The 19,076-nt window shown below is 38.0% G+C and overlaps 2 protein-coding genes and 1 non-coding gene across 3 annotated transcripts in view; 2 read left to right on the forward strand and 1 right to left on the reverse strand.

Annotated features, from left to right (window-relative positions):
* The window catches only part of CUNH1orf146 (chromosome unknown C1orf146 homolog), a 28,442-nt gene extending 12,702 nt beyond the window's left edge, over positions 1-15,740 (forward strand). The window contains exons 2-6 of the mRNA XM_008826829.3: positions 4,679-4,784; positions 11,237-11,330; positions 13,299-13,467; positions 13,828-13,906; positions 14,548-15,740. Of these exons, the coding sequence (XP_008825051.2) occupies positions 4,722-4,784; positions 11,237-11,330; positions 13,299-13,467; positions 13,828-13,906; positions 14,548-14,697 (555 nt within the window). The 5' untranslated portion in view covers positions 4,679-4,721 and the 3' untranslated portion in view covers positions 14,698-15,740. The remainder of the gene's footprint in view (positions 1-4,678; positions 4,785-11,236; positions 11,331-13,298; positions 13,468-13,827; positions 13,907-14,547) is intronic.
* On the forward strand, positions 1,929-2,047 carry LOC115069216. Its single transcript, XR_003848497.1, has one exon. It is a non-coding gene; the product is annotated as a small nucleolar RNA SNORA26 (small nucleolar RNA).
* The window catches only part of Glmn (glomulin, FKBP associated protein), a 45,961-nt gene continuing 39,590 nt past the window's right edge, over positions 12,706-19,076 (reverse strand). The window contains exons 15-17 of the mRNA XM_017796541.2: positions 17,198-17,321; positions 16,173-16,255; positions 12,706-15,924 (exon numbers count right to left, since the gene is read on the reverse strand). Of these exons, the coding sequence (XP_017652030.1) occupies positions 15,814-15,924; positions 16,173-16,255; positions 17,198-17,321 (318 nt within the window). The 3' untranslated portion in view covers positions 12,706-15,813. The remainder of the gene's footprint in view (positions 15,925-16,172; positions 16,256-17,197; positions 17,322-19,076) is intronic.

Here is a 19,076-nt window from a genome sequence, read left to right on the forward strand (position 1 = left end):
TTTGCTGCTCTTTTCACAATAGCGAAGAGATGGGAGCAACCTAAGTGTCCCTCAACTGACAAGTCGTCAACAAAAATGTGTTATATTTACACAGTGGAGTTTCATTTAGCAGTAAAGAAAGATGAAATAATGAAATTTGCAGGTAAATGGATGGATCTAGAAATTGTTATACTAAGTGAAGTAACACAGACTTAGAAAAACAAACAACATATGTTCTCCCTCATGTGGCTCCTAGCACCAAATCCTTTTAAATTCCAGGTCCTTTTAATAAGATGCTATACAGCAGTCCCTTCTGCATGAAATAACTACCATCATAACGACTTCTGCTGAGCCTGATCACTAAACATAGTTGCAATTGGGCTTGTTGATGGTTGTGCTCATTCATTAAAGGAGTGCCAGGCAGGGTCACTGGACCCACACCTGAGTATCCAGCCACTCTTCCCAGCCAACTAGTCCAGCCTTAGAAGACAAAAGAAAAATGAGGAAGAACCCAATAGAAGGATGCTTTTGGAAGTCCTTGTCAAGAAACTCCAATGGGCTCTCATTATAAACATTTGAAAATTGCCCTGTTCTCTTTTCTAGTTCCCTGTCTAGCACTTGTAAATGCTAATTACTCTTGCCTTTACTTCTCCTTCACATCTCCCATTCATGATTCAAGGACTTTCTTTTCCCTTAGAGACAAGAGTTATGCAATTTGGGAGTCTTTTAGATAGACCCACTGAAGGGGTACTCCAATTGCTTCATCCTGCGTCCCTGTTCAGCATGGAAGAAGCCAGAGTGGTCGGCATCCCTATTCCCTATTGGCATTTGGGGTAACCTCTTCAGAGGATGGTGTGATAAGAATAGGAGGTAGGTATTGGCTAAGCAGTTAGGGTAAAAAGGCCCCCAAGAAATGTAGCCAGTTTCTTGGCTAAAAGTCAAAATGTCATTGGGCCTCTTAGCAGCATACTCTGTCCCAAGAACAAAAATGTCGAAAGTATTTGGGAGCTTGTATCTAATCCTTAAAAGATTTTAGGGTTACCTCTTCAGAGGGAGGAATGTTTGAGGGGAGGGATTGGGCATGGATTTGATCAAAATATCTTATATGCATGTATGAAATTCCCAATAAAGTTTTTGTTAAAAAAAAGAAATGGCCAAATTGTTTTCCAAAGTGCTTGTATTACATACATAGTTTTCAATTTGCAATTCTTAGCTTCTCAGTTTTAGACACTGTAACAGGTAGAGGTATCTCATTGTAACTTTAACTTTCAGTTCTCTGAAGATTAAAAATGTTGAATATTTTTTCATGTCCTTATTTGCCATTTAAATGTCTTTGATGAAGTAACTGTCCATATACTTGGCCTATTTTTAAAACCAGGTTATTGTGTTCATATTCTTATATTTTGAGAATGTTTAAAAATATGTTCTAGGGTTTGGAGAGATGGTTCAGTGGTTAAGAGCACTGGCTGCTCTTGCAGAGGACACAAGTTGGTTCCCAACACCCACATGATGGCTAACTGTCCTAACTCTGGTGGAATCCAACACCCCCTTCTAACCTCCGTTGGCATTGCACAACATGGGTGCACTTACATGCAGGCAACACACTCACATACATAAAAATAATAAAATATTAATATACTGAATTCATTTACCAGATATTTACTTTGAAAAATCATTTCTTTGAGTCTCTTATCTTCATTAATTCTCTTAATGGTGTCTTTTGAAAGGGAGAAGTTTTTGTCAAGTTTATCTTTTTTTTCATTTTATGCATTGTGTTTTTGATGGCATATCTAAAGATTATTTTGTAACCCAAGATCACAATGATTTTTGTTCTATTTGTTCTGAAATATTTATAGTATTGTGGTTTACATGTAGGTGTATATAAGTTTATATATGTGTACATACATTTAACCTATTTTCCTACCATCTGAATCTCCTTATTAGAATGGAAGCTCTGTAAAGAAAGAGACCTTCTTTAAGAGGCCAACACAGAAGGGTAAAGGAGCTTTCCATAAAACCTAGAGAAGAGATTGTACATCTCTTCTGGAGCACAACTGGGAGTTGGGGGAGCGGGAGAGAGAGAGAGAGAGAGAGAGAGAGAGAGAGAGAGAGAGAGAGAGAGAGAGAGAGAGAGTAACTCTATCTCGAGTGTGTGAGAGTGTATGTGTCTATATATATATATTATCTCCAGTGCCTGAGATAGTATCTGTCTATAAGTATTTAGTGAAGGAATATATGAATAAGAACAGATAATTAAGGATTATTTGATGTGATAACTGATCTTGATTTTCCACTTCATTACATCGAGAGTTACGTAGGAGATTAGCAGAATTCACTTCTGGATGTGTCTGTATTTGTGAGGACGTTTCCAGGGATGATTTGATCATGAGGGCTCTTACATAGTGATTAGTTTAACCCATTGATGAATTCAGATTTTGAATAGACTATTGGGAGGTGGTGGAACTGGGAAGGTGGAGCTGGTTGGAGGAAGTAGGTTGGCTGGATATATGTCTTTGAAGTGTATATCTTGGCTCTGGCCCCTTCCTACTCATCTCTTGCTTCCCAGCTACCCTGAGGTGAACATCTGTGGCCTATGCAGTATGGTCTATGTGGTAGACTATGCCCATCTACTGTGATGTTCTGCCTCATCAAGGGCCCAGAAATAGAGCCAGCCAGCACAAGTCAAATAACTATGGGCTGAAACTATGAACCAAAACAACCCTTCACCCCGTTTCACCCCTTTGGCTGGTTTTCTCAGGTTTGTCTCAGTGTTGAAAAGCTCAACACATCAGACATCCGAGAAAATCTTCCACATGAAAAAGCAGACAGACAAAAAGAAAAGGATGCATGAAGAAAATAAAGACAACATGGAAAACAGAAGAAAGCCTTTCAAAAAATATGATTAGTTAATCCAGAGAGGTAAAAGAGATTAAAACCATAAAACAAGATGTCTTGAAAAGGAATAATCATAGAACAAAAAAGAACTGGTAACTTAAAAACATATATAATAGTTTAAAAGAATTTTCTAATACTTTTCACTATCCTAACAATGAATAAAAGCTGTACAGAGTGAAAAATAAACAATTATTCTCAGATCTGTTGAGACTTAAGGACCACCACAAGGGGACAAGGCAAATACTGGGCTCATTACCATGAGAACCATGGTATGCATTGTCTCCTGGCCCTTTCTGCTGATCCTTCAGCAGCTGCAGCAACTTAACCACCTGAAGTTCTTCAGGCATGATAATAGACAACTGAACTGGTTGCACCAGTTCAGAGAGCAACTCAGTCTTCTCTTTGGTCAATGCTGAGTCTCTTCTGGTCTGAGACAAACTTCCAATTAAAGCCTGTATTCTCTCATATTTGATTCACTGAGGCTTCTGTCATCTTCACATCAAAGACCCTGTCTCTCTGGTAATATTGTCAAGAGAAGTGAGCTTACAGGGTAAATTGCTGCTTCCGATTTAGAGAGACGTGTCGAGGAATCTAGAGGATCACAGCTTAACGGATTCAGTGCCCTCTTCTGATCTCCATGGGCTTTGCACAACACGGGTGCACTAACACGCATGCAGGCAATACACTCATACACATAAAAATCATAATAAATTTCAGCATTATTTTAAAAATAACCCATCAATTCGTTTGTGCTGCCCATATATTTCTGGGTATGGTGACATCTACTGGAACATGGCTGTCCTACCAGGAGCCACATCCTTAAGGAAAGCTGACCGTCCCTCCCCCAGAGGTCATCAACTCTCTGCTGCTCTTCAGTTAAGGCTGAGGCTCGTGAACCCTTTCCCACTCCATGCCAGAATGTTGACCAGCTTGATCTTGTGCAGGCAACCATAGTTGCTGTGAATGCATGAGTGCAGAGGTCCTGCCATGTTCAGAAGACACTGTTTTGGTCCTGGTCCTCCCCAGCCTCTGGGTAGAGGGATGGGAATTTAGAGGGGAGTTTGATACTATGTCCCTTGGACTATCTTTCCAAGGTTATTTGTATAGCAGAAAAATTTATAAGAAATAGTATTTGTCTCTAGAATAGAATGTGGTTTCCAACACACTGGTTCCCTTCCTATTTTACAACCCACTGTGTGCAGATGTCACCTAGCCTTTGTCCCATGATCCCATGAATATGAGCTTAACTGCTGCAAGAAAATGCTGATACTGTAGCTGTTATGGTATTACTATGAATTAAGAAAAAAAAAACCTGTCATTTTTGAGTTTGTATTTCTGTCTATAACCATGAAACTGACAGGCTAACTCCAGCTTCCAAATAGGATTCAACCTCAGACCTTTCACAGTTGTTGGCACAAGCCCTTTTTGTTTCAAGTTACTGTTCTGAAATGGGACTGGCTGCTTGTAAATGTTACAAGCATAAGAGCCAGGCATGGTGGTGCACACCTGTAATTCCAGCCCCTGGGAGGTAGAGATAGACAATCATGAGTTTAAAGGCTACATAGTGAAATTCTAGGTCAACCTGGGCTGAATGAGACCCTGTCTTAAAAAAAACAAACAAACAAACAAACAAACAAAAAACACTTATTTAAGCACAGGTTCAAATTAGCCAATTAGCAAAGTCACTTTTTCCATTATTGATTGTGATGTTTAAATTTTTTAAAAATGTTCCCATTGTACTGTTTTATTTCTGTCTTTATTCATCAAACATTTTTACATGTCTCTTTGCTCTTAATTTGCACAGATTGTGGCATCATTAGACGCTGGACAGATCCAAAGGCATACATATGGCTGGAAGTGGAAAAGAGAGAATGTGGACAACAACCATTATCATTAGCTCCTCTCTTAAGGTAAAGGGGTATTTTGACCATTGGTTGTGAATTACAAAATTAAGAGCACCTCATGTAGAACAATACTTTAAAAGATCCTTAGTTTAAGTATCCATGGTTATAGGGAGCAGGAAGTAAATAAGCTAAATGTATTTTAAAACTAAATTATAAAAGCTTTGCACTCACAGTCGCAATCCTATTTCCCTAAATCCTTGAAAGCTGGAAATTTTCTCTCTCTTGCTTCTCTCTTCTCTCCTATAACAGAAATGGTAAGAGATTCTAGAAATAGAAAAGCAAAAGCGTGCGCCATGGGGGGAGCAAGGGTGGGGGATGACCAGAAACTGAACTGCCTAACCACAGCAGACAGTCCACCCACAGCTGTTTGTAGCTTAACCATCAGGACATTGCCCTGATATTTATCTTATGGGGTGATGGGACAAGAAATGACTATTCCATGGGAAAAAGGAAAGAGGAAGAACAAGGGTTAAGATTGGTTTTTAATCCATCCTATTCTCTGACTGCTGCCTCAAGAAACTGTCCTGTTGGCATCAGCTGTCTAGCTCTGTAACACATGCTAGTTTAATACAGCCTTAATTATCACTGGAATTTTGCATGATTCTTTTTGTTAGGTTTCTGGAATTCATGTTTCTCTCCTGTTTCTATTACTTTTCTAGACAGAGGGAGCCAATTACCTATGCTAATTTGACAAAAACAAATTCTTATGTAATTGTTGCCTTGTAATTTGTATTTGTTCAATTATTCTTGTTCTCTCTCTCTCTCTCTCCCTCTCTTTCTCTCTCTCTCTCTCTCTCTCTCTCTGACAGGGTCTCATGTATCCTAGGCTGGCTTTGAACATGCTATGGAGCTGAGGATGTCCTTGAGGATGCCTGTCCTCCTGTCTCCACCTCCCGAGCATTGAGATTATTGGTGTGTGCCACCACTCCATATCCTATATTCTTTAATATCTTTTTGCCTCTTTAAAAAAAAAAAACTAGGTATTTTTTACCTTTCATATTTTCTTTAAATTTTTATTTTATTACTTTTTGTTTTGAGACAGAGTCTCATGTAGCCCATCCTGGTCTCAATCTTGCTATGTAGGCAAGGATGGCCTTGAACTCCTGAACTTCTGATCTTCCTGCCCCTACCTCCTAAATGCTGGAATTATAGGCATGTGCCACCACGCCTGGCTAGTTTATTTTGACTTTGACCATCAGTATATTCAGTGTTCCTTAGATCAGGGCCCTAATGATCTGATGGGCTCTGGTAATACCCTCACTGACACATGAAGAGGTGAGATTTTTCAAATGCATTTTTTTGTTATCTGCCAAGAAAATCCTAAGTAACTTATCTTTACATTTCTTTACTAAACTAGTTGGTTGTTATGGATTTTTTAAAAAATATTCTCTTAAACTTTAATTTGCTAATTTCTTTTGCAACATTATTTACTAAAGATTGAACAGTGGTGTTCTTGTAGGGAGGTGAGTGGTTTTCCTTTGCATTCTACCTGTCCATTAGTTCCCTATATGCCTATTTGGTTTCTGTAGTTTGAAGTTAAGGGATGCAGGAATTTCCCTGGGCTGTGAATATGGTTCAGTTGTGGAGCACTTGCCTAGCATGCTAGGTTCAAGCCCCCGAAATGGAAAAAAAAATAGATAAGGGGAAGAATTTCCCTATGATATTGTACTGCTAATCTTTTAAGAAATACAGGAAAACAGGCTGGAAGGATGGCTCAGTGGTTAAGAGCACTGACTGCTCTTGCAGAGGACCTGGGTTCGATTCCCAGCACCCACATGGCAGCTAAGAACCATCCTTAACTCCAGTTCCAGGGGAATCCAAAGCTCTCTTCTGATCTCCACGGCACTGCATGACATGGGTGCACTCACATACATGCAGGCCATACGCTCGTACACATAAAATAAAAATAATAAATAAAATGTTTTTAAAAAAAGAAATACGGGGCTGGAGAGATGACTCAGTGGTTAAGAGCACTGACTGCTCTTGCAGAGGACCTGGGTTCGATTCCCAGCACCCACATGGCAGCTAAGAACCATCCTTAACTCCAGTTCCAGGGGAATCCAAAGCTCTCTTCTGACCTCCGCAGCATGCACAACATGGGTGCACTCACATACATGCAGGCAATACACTCATAAAATTTAAATAATAAATATTAAGAAATACAGGAAAACAATTTCTATTGTTTTTTTCTCTATTAGGTCTTAATACTATGTTGTGAGTACATTTTTACAAGTTATATTGTATTAGTCACCTTTCTGTTGCTGTGATAGAAACAGTGACCCAAGCAATTTATAGAAGTAAGTTTATTTGAGCTTAGGGTTCCAGGGGAATTACAGTCCATCATGGCAGGGAGGCATGGTGGCTGGAGGTGGCTGGAGCAGGAGCAGCAGAAGTGAAGCTCTCACATCATCACACAGGCACAGGAAGTGAGAGAGCAACTGGAGCTCTGGCAAGGCTTAAATACTCTCTAAGCCTGCCCCCTGTGACGTGCTTCCTCCAGGATAGCCACACCTTCTAAAACCTCCCAAAACAGTGCCATCATCTGGGGACAAAATGTCCAAACACTTGGAGCCTATGGAGGACACTTACATTCAAACTACCACATATATATTTGCAAATAATTATCATTTCATAGATTGTTAATTAAGTTGAACTTTGCAATTTGCCGTCTCCATGGTGAAGATTTTCCTTTTTCTTTAAAAAATCTGGATCAGCTAAATGTTTTTATTCATTTCTGTTTAAATCTGTATTTCCTTCTGTGTGAGGTTTTCTAGTGTTAAAGAATACTGATAGATGGGTCTGGAGAGATGGCACAGTGATTCAGAGCACTGACTGCTCTTACAGAGGACCTGGGTTCAATTCCCAGCAGCCACATGGCATCCAACAAATGTAACTCCAATTCCAGAGCATCTGACCTCCACGGGCTTTGCACAACACAAATGCACTTACATACATGCAAGTGCTACACTCATACACATAAATAAATAAAATATTTTTTAAAAAGAATACTGATAGAAAGCCAGGCATGGTGGTGCACGCCTTTAATCCCAGTTCTGGGGAGGCAGAGGCAGGCAGATCTCTGTGAGATCAAGGCCAGCCTGGTGTACATAGCAAGTTCCAGGTCAGCTGGGGCTACACAGAGACGCTGACTCAAAAACAAAACAAAAAAATAGTGATAGATATTACCACTATTACATATGCAGGAAAGTTATTATATATTTCTACTTATAATGTATAAATAAAAGGAAGCAAGTTTTTAAAAACTATACCACTCTTCAGAGCCTTTAATATGCTCCAGTGTAAAATCCCCCCAAAAGACAAAATAGTGCCCAGTGTCTTCTAATCATAGCTGGTCTGTCTTGTTTTGTGGTGCTGTGGATTGAACCCAGGGTACATCCTAGAGTGGTACTAGTTATGGGAGGATTGAGAAAATAGTCACTTTTCTTTGTTCTGTAATTCAGCAGGCCTGGTTGAGAATGTTTCTCTGGAGAGTGCTTCTCCAAGGTGCTTTAAGTACTAGTATCAGCATCATCCTAATCCAATTTCAGGGATTGAAATGGTTTGAAGCTGGCTGCAGTCCCGTGAGAGCTGCTCTACTTTTGTCAAAAGCTCTGCTCCCCTTTCTTCTCCCTCTTCTTGAATTGGCAGATCCCCTCAGGGAAGAAATGGCCTAAATGTTGGGGTCATATCTTTGAATTTCTGTATAATGTTTGCCTTATAATTTCTTACTATCCTGCTAGCTCTGTGAGGCATTTGTACAGAGTTTTTTTTTTTTTCAAAGTGTCATTTTTCAAGTTGCCTTCAGCAGGAGAGTTGGCCTAAATTACTTAATCTGCCACTGCTAGAAACAGTGTACAATTTAAAAACTACACAAGAAAGCACCATGGTTTCTTACAGCCAGGATAAGCTGTAAGTAGGAAGGAGAGTCTATTTTAGATCATGTGCTCAAAGTATATTGTTCCAAAGGAAAATATAAACTCAGTTTAGGTAAGGGATGTGTGTATGTGGGTACATGGGTACAAATTGTACATGGGTACAAATGTCCATAAACACAAGTGCAGCCGAGGATGTTGATGTTCTGCTCTGCCAGCTTTTTTTTTTTTTTGAGACAGGGTCTCCCTGTAGCCCCAGCTAACCTGGAACTCACTATGTAGACCAGGCTAAGAGATCCATCTGCCTCTGCTGGGATTAAAAGCATGTGCCACCACGCCCAGCAGTATCCTGTACTTTCTTAAGACAGAGTCTCTGAAGCTAGGCTGGTGGCCAGCAATGCTGGAGTTATAGGTATGTGTGTGGCCATGACTAGCTTCTTACATGGGTGCTAGGGATTTGAACTCAGGTCCTAATGCTTGCCCAACAAGTACTTTTACCCACCGAGCCATCTCTCCAGCCCTTAGGTAATGGGCTATTTTTTTTTTAAACTTTAAAAAAAGTTATTTTTATGTGTGTGTATTGCCTCTATGTAGGTAAGTGCACCTGTATCATGTAATGCCTGCAGAAGTCAGAAGAGGCTGTTGGATCCCCTGGGACTGGAGTTACGGACAGTTGTTAGCTGTCATGTGGGTGCTGGGATTAGAACCTGGGTCTTCTGCAAGAACAACCAGTGTTCTTAACCACTGAGCCATCTCTCCAGCCCCAGTAATGTTTTGTTTTTGTTTTTTTTATGTAGAGACTAACAGTTTCAAGTTCTGACAAATTAGGAACTATATTAACCACTTATATTTCAGTATTTGACTGATCTAGTTGTTTGGGTAGAATAGCAAATGAGGTGATTTTTTTATGGTTAATATTTAAACCAGGATACATTAATGCTGTCTCTATATGTTTTATGACTCATCTTCTTAAAGTATACTAAAGTAACTGTAAACAGATGATTTGGAAAACTTTGCTTGTCATCTAACTGGTATTCTCTGTGTACCATATGGTTCTCTCCACCATTAAACAACACCCAGCATCTTCCAGTTAGACAAATACATGTAAGAATCCATTGCCAAATAGTTTCTTCACACTAAGGCTGAATCTTCCCTAGTTCTCACAGTTTAGTTCTTTAATACTGCCCCTTAATTTTTGTCCCTAAATAACATTAACTGGGGACTGGAGAGATGGCTTACCGGAGGACAAGTTCAATTCCCAGTTCCCACATGACCGCTAACCCTCCATAACTTCAGTTCCAGGGAATATGATGCCCTCTTCTGACCTCAATTGCATGACATGGGTGCACTTACAAACACGTAGGCAATACACTCATACACATAAAATAATTTAAAAAAAAATTTTTTTTTGGTCTTTTAAGATAGAGTCTCCCTGTAGCTCCAGCTGTCCTGGAACTCACTATGTAAACCAGGCTGGCCTTGAACTCACAGACATCTGTCTGCTTCTGCCTCCCGAGTGCTGGGATTAAAGGCGTGCACCACCAAGCCCAGCTAAAATAAAATATTTTTAAAAAAATAACATTAACTGTAGTATATGAATTCATTTCCAAACTTACAGTTTCAGAAATTCCTCTTTTTTTTCAAAGTGCGTTTCTCCAGACAGCAAATTTGCTTCGATGACCAAATTTTTTTCTTTTCCCATTTTTTTTTTTTTATTCTTTGAAAATTTCTTACACACGTGCTATGTATACTGATCATATCTACTTCCCACTCCCCCTTCCAAACCCCTTGGGGCCCACCAACCATCTCCCTCCCAACTTCAAATCCTTTATTTTGTTGTGTAGCCCATTCAATCCAGCTAGTGCTGCCAGTATGTCCATGGGTGTGGGGCCATCCACTGGATCACAGGCAACCTACCAGTGATCACACCCCCAAAGAAAAGTGACTCTCCTCCAAACAGTCACTAACAGCCTCCTCAGGGGGTGGAGTCTTGGGAACCTCGCCCCATCCATTCAGGAATTTTAACTGGATTGATTTTATGCAGGTCTTGCACAGATAACCACAGCTGCTGTGGGTCCATATATGCAAGTCATGTCATGTCCAGAGGACAGCATTTCACACCAATCCTCCTCATCCTCAGGTTCTTACATTCTAGCTGTTTCCTCTTCCTGATGTTTCCAGAGTTATTGGGGTGGGGGTGTTGATACTGATGTCCCATCTACAGCTGAGCACTCAGAGGCACTTATTCTCAGCACTTTGACCAGTTATTAATCTCTGCATTAACCACTGTCCACTGCAAAAAGAAACTTCTGTGACCAAGGTTGAGACCTGCCCAGATCCGTAAGTATAACTGTACATATCTAGACGGTAGATTGATAATATGTCCATTTAGCAAAACAGCAGTCATAGGTTCCTCCTAGGGCCAAGGATCTCTCTAACCATGGGTTTTTTACCAGGTTTACAGGATGACCAAATTTTTAAGTGGTATAGTTATAAACCATTAAACTCCTTTTCATTTTTCAGAAACTATAATAAAAACTATTGTTGGAATTTCTTATGTTTGTATTTCTTGAAAATTCTTTTAAGAGTTATGAAATTGCAGCTGCTCTAGAAAATCGAAGCCACAAGGTTCGGTATTCAGATACGCTGGAAAGTGGATCAATTGTATTTTCTCTTTCTGGTACAGTATATTTACTAATTGCCTTTACTTAAGTTTCTTGTAAAATTTGTGGATGTAAATTCTAATATTCTTTGCAATTCACTGGCAATATAATAACTTAAGGTACTATCTTTTGGAAGCCATAAATGTGTTACACTTTGTTCTTGCTGCAAAAGCAATGCAAAGCATATGGCCAAACAAAAGAACTGATCCACCTTAGGTTACAGTGGAGTCTGGGATGGATAGGAAAAGCTCCTTGCTCTGCAACTAAGGTGAAAATAGAAAAATTCACCTTCTCAACAGTCAGTTATTGTTAATGGATACAAACATATCCATGGATGAAATTTACATATAAAATATGTATTTTCCCATTGTTTTATATGAAGATTTATTGAAAAGAAATAACATTAAAGAACTTTATGGGGACAAGTAAATGTTCCTCAAGTTATAAGCCTGTGTGCCTGAGTCATGGACAGGGTACAGGAATTAGATTAGGGTAAGAGGATGCTGGGGATATGGGAAGGGGCAGCTCCATCTGTCTGGAAAATAACAAAAGTGATAGAAGAGGCAGAGGTAAAGGGTTTGATCAGGCTGAGCATGGTAACACAGGAGCCAATAGTCCCAGCACAGGCAGTGCAAGGACAACCTGAACTATGGAGTGAGATCATCTCAAAAACAGGAGTGGAAAAAAAGGAGAAACCTCTGATTCTATCAAGAAGCTTGCTACTCTAGCAGGGGTTTTAAAAGGCAGGTGCTTTTAGACTCTTCTAGAAATAGACCTCCATGCTGAAAGGAATCCAGGCCCCAAATCATTCTCCCTTGTTAAATAAAAAGGACTCCAGGGAGAAGTGACCTATATGTTTTAGTCACCTTCTGTACATTGTTTAATCCTCTGACAGGCCTAAGAAAAGAGTTACTCTTTCCATGTTATAGAGGAAGAAACTTACATTCAGAGGTTATATAAGATGCCCAGATTCATTCAGTTATTATATAATCACATAGCTACTTTCCATAGATTAAGTCTTATCTACACCTTTTCAAGAACTATAATTAAACCCATTTCCCTTCAAGACCATTCTGATGAGTCTAGCACTATTTCAGACACCTCGTATCTGTTCATTTGCATATGCTAATTTACACAATTCCTTATATCCTTGTAGAAAGGTTTCTCCAGTAAGAAATAATTGAAGATTTGCTTAAAATGACTTTTCTTGATTTCTAGCTTTTGAAAGCAGGGTCTTCTAAGTTGCTATACATGTAAAGTGGTTGGCTGGGGGAGGACACTGACACTTTCCTAGACACCTGCCCCTGTGCATCTCTTCATTTGACTGTTTATCTATATGGAATATCCATTCTAAGCCAGTGAATGTTTTCAAAAATTTTTAAACGTGATAGGTTTTTTTTTTTTTTTTTTTTTTTTTTTTGAGACAGCTTCACTATATAGTCCTGGTTAGTTAGACTGGTACAATGTAGCCCAGGGTAACCTTAAACTCACCCTGATTCTCCTGTCTGTCTTCCAAGTTCTGCGATTACAGATTTACACCACCAAACCTGGCTTAAATGGTTAAGGTGCTTTTTAGTCTGAGCAAAAAAGGTTACCAACAATTATTTTTCCTTGAAATATTTAGAACAACTCACATCAAAGAACTACTTGAATCATCATAAGGATTGTAATAATAAATTCTCTTTTTTGTTGTTTTTTGAGATAGGGTCTTCCTGTAGCCCTAGTTGGCCTGGAATTCACTATGTAGACCAGGCTGGACTTGAACTCACAGAATTCCATCTGCCTCTGCCTCCCAAGTGCTGGGATTAAAGGTCTCTACCACCTCGTCCAGCCCCAATTGCAGTAATAAATTCCATTCCTTATGAGTTTGGGGAATGACATGATTATAGCTCTTTTATTGATCATATTGAATTTACAAAATTTTCTTCATATGACAAATACATGAAATTTACTCTGTATGACTATGTTACATTCACCTTTCCTAGGAGTTGCATTTTTATTGATGGATGCTAAAGAATGCATTACAGTAGCTGAGGAAATATTTCTAACCAAAATTGAGAAGTTTATTAACATTCACCAGAATAGTTTCTTGGTTCTGTCTGCCCCACTCCATGGGCCTGAAGAGTGCAATCTCATGTCCAGGATTCAGCAGAGGTATGAACACTTAGTTTTCTTATGCTGTTCTAGGTTTACTTCAGTTCTTAATGCTTTTAGGCAGGTGAGTTTTGTTTTTCTAGAAGATAAACTTTATAACATTAACCTGTCATATTTAATGAAACAGGCCAGACAGCTGTTCTGTAAATCAGGATGACTAACATTCACGTTGATTATGGGCTTACTCTGTAAGAGTAAACCAAAGTGAAGATTTGCTAAGTTCTGGCTCTAAAGCCACCTCAATCTGTGGCATAGTGCAGGGCATGGATAAATAAACACTGTAAAAAATAGAGCTCTGTCTCTTCTTTACACTTAAGTGAACAAATGTCAGCTATAAGATGCACCACTTCTTTTTTTCAGATTCTTGGGAAGTAATTTGCGGATACTTCCAGTACACAACACAGTGAATGCTGTTGATCTTATGTGCACTATAGCTAAGGTAAGTTACCCAGGGAAAGATATGCTTATACAAAGATATGTATCTTGGCCAGAAGATTTTAAATTTTTTATATTTCCAGTTGTATACTGTTTGAGGGTTGTCAAATACTCTTCTCTTCAACTTTTTCTTTCTCAAGCCTGAAGTCTTCTCAGTTTACTTCTGGTAAGCCACCTATTTATGACTAATTTTCAGGGGGTAAAAAACAGTTTGCCATAAATACATTGGCTGGTCCTGTTATTTAATCTTCCTTCAAATTCTAAAGTATAAATACTGGATTATAGTCATGGTCTGTTTAGGCAGAGATTTTATGGAATGTTCTTTACCAATTCACTTTCCTCCCATGCTTGCCCATCCTCTGAAGCATGCCCAGACACCCCAACTCCTGCAGGCTGTGTCAGGTCCTCCTTGTTCTTACATCTGGAGCACATCTCCACTAAAGCAGTTCTAACCCTATTATATTTTTTGACTTGCATTTTGGAAATTCCTTGTAGGTGAGTTCAAGTACTTTCTTCTCTATAATTCACACATATTTTAAGCACATAGATATCAAGAGGTATTTGCCTAATGAATTATTTTTGATATGCTCCTACAAAAAAATATTGTTTCTGTAAATAATACTCCATGTTTACATCTTCTTTCAGACTACCTCCAAACCAAACATAGACAGCATCTGCTATAGGATGATAGCAACTAAAGCTTACATCATAGAGCAAAGTCCTGTTTGGAAAACGCTTCAAAAGATAAAATTGAATACTGATTCAGTTAGCCCAAATTCAGAGTATCAGTTATAAATGTCCTTTTGGAAGAATATGAATATATTCCTTTTAAGTTACAGTGTTCAAATATATATAAGTGTTTATATTAATTTACAATAATAATATGCATACAATTAAACATTTTATATTTTATATGTTGGTTGAGTGATTCCTTTAACAGTGTTTAGAAAACAATTGGTACAGAGGTAGGAAGTATAGCTTAGTGGTGCAGTGCTCACCTAGTATGTGCAAGACCCTGGGTTAAAGCTCCAACACTACAGAAAAAATAAAGAGAAAATAACTGGTATATATATATAAAACTCAAATCAGTTTCTTACCGATACAAATAAAGTTGGATGTACAAATATAGTAGGAAATAAAACTACAGAATTTGCTAATTAGTTCTTTGAACTAAAGGAAAAGCCATGTATTTTTTTTTTTAGGTTTTTCATGAGAATAGCTAATATTCTAAAATTAATTTCTGTTGATATTTTCATTCTACAACTGATTTTTTTTTTCCAGTTTTTAGTTTTTATAAGGCTGGCTTTGACATACTGTATGACTAAGGCTGGCCTTGAATGCCTAACCTTCCTCCCTCTACCTCCTAAGTGCTAGGACTACAAGCAGGTACCACATACATTTTGATTTCCTTAAGATTGCTTCCAAGGGAGGAAAAGGGAGGGAAGCTCAAAAGACAACAAAACAAACAAAAAAAACCAGTCAACTGTTCTGAACTCAGACTTTCAACATTTTTGCAGGGGTGATATCCAGGCTGACACTCTGAGCTCAGTGCTACAAAGCACCCAACAAGCAGAAAATGCGTCTGGTTTTCTGGGGGTTTTGTTTGCTTGCTTGTTTTACAAATTTGCTACAACTATAAGGACAAAGCATTTTGACTACATTTCATAAAATTATAAAACAAAATTGTTGGCTTGTATTGGATCTTCAAAAGCAGTACTTGAGCCTTTTAAAAGCAAAGACTACTTAACTACTGATCTATGTGGCATACAAACTGGCAAGTGAAAACCTGCATTTCCAGCAATGAGTTTTTGCAAAAAAAAAAAAAAAAATGTTTTTTAGAGATATTAAAGTATACCAGAAAACAAAGTATTTTGCTAGTTTCTATTTATGAAATCAAACCTTTACTTTATTCTATCTAACATTCTCTTCAGAGGTAGACTTTGTTTTGATTTCAATGAGTTCTTCTACTCGAGCCAGAACACTTTCAATCAAATCAAATGTGAAAAGAGCTGAATTTAGGACCTGAAATGCCAAAAAAGAGTATTATTATTGTCCTTTTCGAGACAGAATCTCACTGTGTAGCAAAGACTGGCCTCAAACTTGCAATGTTCCCAGGCTGACATAGATGATCCTCCCTGTCTACCTCCCAAGTGCCAGGGTTGCAGGCCTGTACCATCATACTCAGTAGAATTAGTGCTATTAATGTTGCCTTTAAAAGAAAGCATAGAATAGATTTCAGGCTGGCTGTAGTTTAAAAAATTTTGGGTCACCTTGAGTTGCATTTCAGGAGGCATATTAGGGATCTCTTGTCCACTGACAGTTAGAGAACAAACATCCTTACACATTGGGGCTACTGTAAGAGAAGGAAAAAAAAAAATCATGTCATTTCAACAATCATTACAACAGTTCTCAGATTTTCAACACTGTTGTGTTTGTGCATGAGAGAGAGAGAGAGAGAGAGAGAGAGAGAGAGAGAGAGAGAGAGAGAGGGAGAGAGAGGCAGCTTGCCACCTCTCCTAACAATATATGGGCTCTGGGGCGCTAACTCAGGTTGTTAGGCTTGGGGCAAGTGCCTCTGCATGCTGAGCCATTGTGTCAGCACTCAGATTTTAATAATACACTTATAAGCTACTTAATCATTAATTTTAAAATTTCAGTTATTTGTGTTGATTATTAAATGTTATTGTTTAACACCTCAGGTAATGTTTGTTATAAACAAAATTAAATACTAGGATTATACAATATGTGAACTGATGATTCTTTAGAAAAGCAACTTTATTTTGGCATGTACAGGATCTACGAAGCTTTTTTTTTTTTTTTAGTATATAATTGGAATTACACCCATTATGCTTAAAAGACAAAACTTTTATACAGGGATTGTAAGATTATCATTGCAGAATGCTGACTTCAAAAAGTATTGCTGGCTTTTACTCATGTATGAAACTGTCAAAAAATTAAAGTAATTCTGAGTCTAAATTTCTTTTTCATAATTTGTACAGATTACTCTGGAGTAACTGAGGATCACCCTAAGGGGGGGCACTCAAATAAAAAGAAGTAGGGAATGCTTGCAATGTGCTGGTTCACAACAAGAACTTGAGGCTTTATATGTTTCAACTTGTTTTAAATCTTCATTAACCCAATTTCACTATTAATTGGCTAAAAATCATTTTAATTATACACATATAGCTGTTTTGGTCCTTCATTTGACATAAAGTAAGCATGTACCAAAAATGTAAAATTTCCAAAATTTGAGTCTTATTTAGATCTAATTGAAAACAAATTACATGTTACTAACCTTGGCTATTTCCTAGGCTGTTTTTAATTTCTGCTTCATAATGTGCTTTTGACATATTAAGTCCTATATGAAGTGGCTTTAAAAAATTATTCTCAATCTTTCCAAGTTCTGTCCATAATCCAGTCTGTTTAGAAGATTTAATGAACAAATTAGTTATTAGGTTCAACACATACCAACTGCCTTCTGTTACCAAACATGCCCTGAGAATGGGAGAAATAGGGATGATTATAACATTGTCTCAACTTTGTAAGGCAGTATCGCATCAGTTATGGTATATGAGTACCAGTCAGAAGTGCCAATAAACAAGTCAGGTGTGGTGGCACACGCCTTTAGTCCCAGCACTCAGCAGACAGAGGCAGGTGAATCTGTGAGTTCAAGGCCATCAAGGCCAACCTGGTCTACATAGCAAGTTCCAGGTCGGCTGGGGTCTCCCCCCCAAAAAAAAAAAGTACCAATAAACAAAATATACAGAGAGCACTGCATTCATTACTGCTCCACTTGAATAGCTCCTGGTTTATCTATGACAAAATTAACCAGTAATAATCTATAGTTTTTCTTCATCTATAAACCATCTCCATGGTGACTCTACCTTAAACAGGCTTCAATGCTAGATTAATTTATATGCTTGCCATAGATCTAGTTCTAGATTTGGTCTGTCTCCTATTGATGGAGGCTTTTGTAACAAAGCTAATTTGAGTTTTCTTGATGACCAAGGTAGATGGTCAGTTTAGCATTATTTTGTCATATCTCTGAGAAAAAATGATTTCAAGATCATTTCCACTCTGTAGGACATTAAAGGAGGGTAGTAACAAGGTTTTGATTTTATTTTCTTAAAAGGAAAGAAACCCGTTGGTATTTTAAGGGTTCCAGGTATTCTTTACACCAGAAAGTTTATTTTATAAAGGGCACTCAATTATCCTTAACTGTAGCAATGAGATGGAACATGGAAACTTATTTTGTAATGAGCTTATTTTGACCCAAGTAATACAGTCTTTTGCCTATAACCTTCCAAAAGAAATCTACACATATTTGTGGAACAACTGATAAAAATAACTTCACACACTCCTTTCAATGAAATCTTGGTGGAGCCTATACATTGTTGGTAGGAATGTAAATTAGTCCAGCCACTTTGGAAAATCAGTATGAAGATTCCTCAAAAAAAGCTAAAAATAGAACTCCCATAAATCAAAGTCAGCATCCAGTAGCAATACCCACACATGTTCATTGTGACTCTATTCATAAAGCTGTGGTGTGCATACATAATGGAGTATTATTCAGCCATAAAGAATGAAACCATCATTTGCAGGAAAAATAGATAAAGCTAGAGATGTTAAGTGAAATATGCTAGATTCAGAAAGACAAATACTTCATGTTAATCTCATGCAGAATCCAGATTTTTAAAGAAAAAGGCATAAAAGAACAAGAAGGACTATTTGGGAGGAGAGAAGGAATAGTGTGAGGGATGAAGGGAACAAGAAAGGGAGAACGGGGGTGACTATATAGGCTATGACTGAACTAGCCTATATGCACTTATGAAAATGTCATTCTGAAACCCACTGTTTTGTCAAATAATATATGCTGATTAAAAAGGCAGAAGACACATTAAAAATTTATCTTATACTACTAGGAAATGTAGAGGGATAAAGAGAAATGATATGAATTTGAAATTTAAAAATATTCCTACCTACTCAGCATTTATGAACTTATTCTAGAAAAATAATTAAAAATATATTTTGTAAATATATATATATATTGTAATTATTTCATTGCAGAGATTTTTTTTAAAAAACACTGTTTAGGGGCTGGAGAGATGGCTCAGCAGTTAAAGATCACTGAATGCTCTTGCAGAGGACCCGGGTTTGATTCCCAGCATCCACAT

This window comes from Nannospalax galili, unplaced genomic scaffold (assembly GCF_000622305.1).
Source record: "Nannospalax galili isolate Female #2095 unplaced genomic scaffold, S.galili_v1.0 scaffold451, whole genome shotgun sequence".
Classification (NCBI taxonomy): Eukaryota; Metazoa; Chordata; class Mammalia; order Rodentia; family Spalacidae; genus Nannospalax; species Nannospalax galili.